General features: G+C 46.6%; 1 protein-coding gene across 1 annotated transcript in view; it reads right to left on the bottom strand.

Annotated features, from left to right (window-relative positions):
• Window positions 1–4,204, bottom strand: part of pleca (plectin a) — a gene marked incomplete in the record, with an annotated part of 89,410 nt that overhangs the window by 78,064 nt on the left and 7,142 nt on the right. Inside the window, 1 exon segment of the mRNA XM_037975754.1 lies at window positions 1,687–1,897. Coding sequence (XP_037831682.1) covers window positions 1,687–1,897 — 211 coding nt within the window.

Genomic DNA, 4,204 nt, shown 5'->3' with positions numbered 1-4,204 from the left:
GAGGGTGTGTGTGTGAGGGTGTGTGTGAGGGTGTGTGTGTGAGGGTGTTATCAGTTTCCCATCCAGCTGGGAGGTTGTGTTTGCTCAGCTATTTGCAGAACCAGGAGAGTTTCATCAACATGAAACCACAGAAACATCCAGCTGAGTCGGCTGCAGGAATGTGAAAACATTTCACCGCTCAGGGATGAGTTACGGCGCCGAAGCCCCCGGATCGTGCAGCCGGCGTGTCGCTGACGATAAATTAGAAAACGTTCAGGCAAAGATGCACAATCAGCTCCAGCTGCATTTAACGCTGAAGAGTTTTAATTAAAAACAACAAACACCTGCGCCTGATGATCCTGGAATCAGAACCGGACTCAGATTAAATACAGCAGACAGAAGAACCTGAACATCTTCCTCTGACGGATGTTCTGAAGCAGGAGAACCGAGATGAGAGGAGAACCAGAACTGAACACACCTCAGAGCTGATTTACCTGCATCCTAATGTTCCTACAAACCAGAGAGCCTCTGCAGACTCAGGACAGATACGAGTTCTTCTCACATCTCATCTCCAACCAGGTCAGAGTTTACACTGGTTCTTCTAACCCTCAGCTGTGCTCAGGAGGTTTGGATCAGGACTAAAAGGACCAGATCCTGGATCAGCCTCAGAGAAAAACCAGAAAGTATTTTCTGTTTTTAGAGAAAGATGTGTTTCAAACTGCAGGAGTCGAAACGTGCAGAAAAGAAACTCCTGCGTGGAGTTTACTGAAGAATAAAACATCAGCCTCAGATCTATGATCCATGAAGATCTACGATGATCCATGAAGATCCATGAAGATCCATGAAGATCTACGATCATCCACGATGATCTACAATGATCTACAATGATCCATGATGATCTACGAGGCAGAAAGCTGACAGAAGGATCGGCTGCAGTTTATCTTTGGATGCTGTCCTCTAGTGAGCAGCCTGGTTACTGCACACTCACAGAAACTGGTTTCTGTTCCTGAATCTCATAAAAACTTCAACAGATTTAAACAAACCAAAGATTCTGTTTGAATCAGTAACTGATGGTTTATACTTATTCACATACAGATTCTTCACAAAGGAGACAGTTTTAATTAAACCAAAGATGCTGAGTCACTCTTTATGACTTCCTCCTGCAGGGAGACACAGATTTGTCTCTTTCAGATCTCAGAATGATTTAAAATAAAAATAATATCTCCACAGAGCTGAGAGTGGCTCCAAACGTCGGTTCATTCAGCACGAACTGCTGCAGCAGGATGGATCGACCCAAATATCAAACTGTCCATGAAAAGATCAGATCAATACTTCTTCTAAACAGTATTTTCCTATTTCATCTGATTTTGCTGCTTTTATTTGACCCCCGAACAACAAAATTACAATAATTAATAAATATATAACAAGTAAAGCCGACAGCATGAAGCATCACCTCACACTGAGCAAACATCAGCTTCAAGAAGAAGGTTAGAGAGACAGAACCAGGTGAGACCAGCTGCAGGTACGTCCACGGACCAATCAGAGGCGTTCTCCTCCCACAGACCAATCAGGAGGCCTTCTCCTCCCAAGGACCAATCGGGAGGCGTTCTCCTCCCAAGGACCAATCAGGAGGCCTTCTCCTCCCACAGACCAATCGGGAGGCGTTCCCCTCCCACGGACCAATCAGAAAGCTCGAGCAGCTCCTACCTGCGATGCGGATCACCGCCCTCTCTGCTGGGTCCAGGACGTTGTCAGAGGCCGACTTGGAGCGTTTGATGCGGTGATGTTTGGGAAGGTTCCAGGGCAGCGTGTCCCCGGGAAACGAGCTGCTGACGGCGCCCAGGTCGCTGGAGCTCTCCTCGGACGCCGCTCGCACCAGAGGCCTCCTCTTCGGCCGCTCCTTCACCTCCTCCATGCTCTGAAGGAGGACACGGAATGAGCGGTCATCAAAGAATCGAAACTTCTAATCTGTCAACAATTAAGAACTAATGTTTGCACTGATCGGCTGCTGACATCTGAGCTGAAGCTAAAACAACTGGAAGACGAGCTAACATGAGCAGAACAGTAGCTAAAAGCTAACAGTAGCTAAAAGAGAACAATGAAGTCTATAAATGATTAAAACAGCTTAAAGTCTGCAGAAGAAGTCAGATTTCAAAAACATGGAAGAAAAACTGTAAACAGGAAGAGTCCAGAGTAAATGCTGAGTCAGCGTTCACCTCAGAACCGCTGAGTCATTATTAGAGGCAGTTCTTACAGAAAGCAGCTAAAAATAACCCCTGGTCAGAGGTCAAAGGTCATGGCTGCAGGAACCAGCCTGAACCAGGACGGTTCAGGTGAAAACAGTAATAAACTGGGAAATAAATAAAAACAGCTGCTTAGATTTATAAAAACTTTATTTATAACTCTTTACCTCTTTTAAATCTGTTTTATTTTTAGATTCAATCTTTGTGGCCTGTTTGTCCAATAAAAGTATTAAAATAATCTGAAGACAAATAAAGATTAAATGTTGTAAAATGAGCTTATATTAAGCTACATAAACTAATAAAAAGGGAATAAATTAAAGGAAAAAGACTCAGATGTTATTAAAGTGATGCTCGGAGGAGAAAACCCGACACAAACGGATCGGTTCTGCTTCAGAGAAAAGACCCGAGTCATTCAGAGAAGCTGCTGCAGCTTCATTCTGCTGAGTCATCATTCAGCTCACAGGATGCTGCAGCACAGCGGCCTCTCTGATTGGACCGTCTCCGACAGAACCGAAGCCTCAGGAGGACCAGCGTCATCACAGCTGCAGACTCCGGTTCTCAACCTGGACCAAAACAAGCTCCGGCTCCGGTTCTGCTGCAGAAACGTGGCTCAGCTGTTCAAAGTAGGTCAGAACCACGTTACAGCTTCCTGGTTCTGCTCATCGACTCGTCCAAATGGATTCATAGAACCAGAGAGAGCAGAACCAGTCAGATAAACCTGCTGTCACAGTTCAGGACAAACAGCAGCAGCAGGGAGGATTCAGAGGGTTCGAATCTGCTGATAAACTCAACCAGCTGACCTCCTGGTCCTGGTCCTGGTCCTGGTCCTGGTCCTGCTCCTGGAGGGAATCTATCCTGCAGGTTTAAGGTGTTTCTCTGCTCTGACTGATTAACGGGCTTCTGCAGAACCTGAAGAGCTGCTGAGGAGCAGAGAAACATCTAAAACCTGCAGGATGGAGGTCCTCCAGGACCAGGACCAGAACCAGGACCAGGACCGGACACCACCCTTGGATGTGTTTCTTGGGTTGATTTGACATCATGAAAAGGAGACTCTTGAGCGTTTTGTAAAAATCTGAAGTTTTAAGGAGATTTATTTTTATTTTCCCATCAGAGCCAAACTTCAAACCTTCATCATCGTCTCCAATCAGAGTCTGACTTTGAAAAGTAATAAAGTTATAAAAATAACAGTTTTTAGTTATTTACTGAAGCTTTCTTTCCCAATCAGATAAAACCAATAAAAAAGACTGAACTCATAAAGATCAATAAAGATGGTTGACATGTCTCCGCCTCCGAGGCGGTTCCTTCGATAGTCCCGCCTCCACCTGTCAATCACAGAGTAACGTGACTCAAACTGAAACTAAATTAAATTAATTTCCTGTTTGAACTGACAGGTAAAGGTGAGAGCTCCTGAGTTTAGTCACGGAAATGTCCCATTGGTTCAGGTGGAGGGGGCGGGGCTTAAGCTGCAGTGAAGCCAGCCACTAGGGGGCGCGCGTCCTTTGAGGCTTCAGCTTCTGGTCCTGTTTCTAGTCCTGATAGATCTCGACGGTTCGGTTCTGGCCCAGGTCAGGCTGTAGGTCCTGGCCTGAAGACGCAAACAGAACCAGATCATCAGAAACCAGAACCCCTCTTTAATGAGATCCTGTCCATGAAGACCGGGACCAGAGACCGGGACCAGAGACCAGCATCAGAGTCCAGGATCAGAGACCTGGAGCAGAGACCTGGATCAGAGACCCGGATCAGAGACTGGGAGCAGAGACCTGGATCAGAGACCCGGATCAGAGACCGGGAGCAGAGACCTGGATCAGAGACCCGGATCAGAGACCTGGATCAGAGACCTGGATCAGAGACCTGGATCAGAGTCCAGGATCAGAGACCTGGATCAGAGACCAGGACCAGAGACTGGGAGCAGAGACCGGGATCAGAGACCAGGATCAGAGACCTGGATCAGAGACCTGGATCAGAGACCAGGATCAGAGACC

Source organism: Kryptolebias marmoratus, linkage group LG5 (assembly GCF_001649575.2).
Source record: "Kryptolebias marmoratus isolate JLee-2015 linkage group LG5, ASM164957v2, whole genome shotgun sequence".
Lineage (NCBI taxonomy): Eukaryota > Metazoa > Chordata > Actinopteri > Cyprinodontiformes > Rivulidae > Kryptolebias > Kryptolebias marmoratus.
This window is presented reverse-complemented; position numbering and strand designations above follow the sequence as displayed.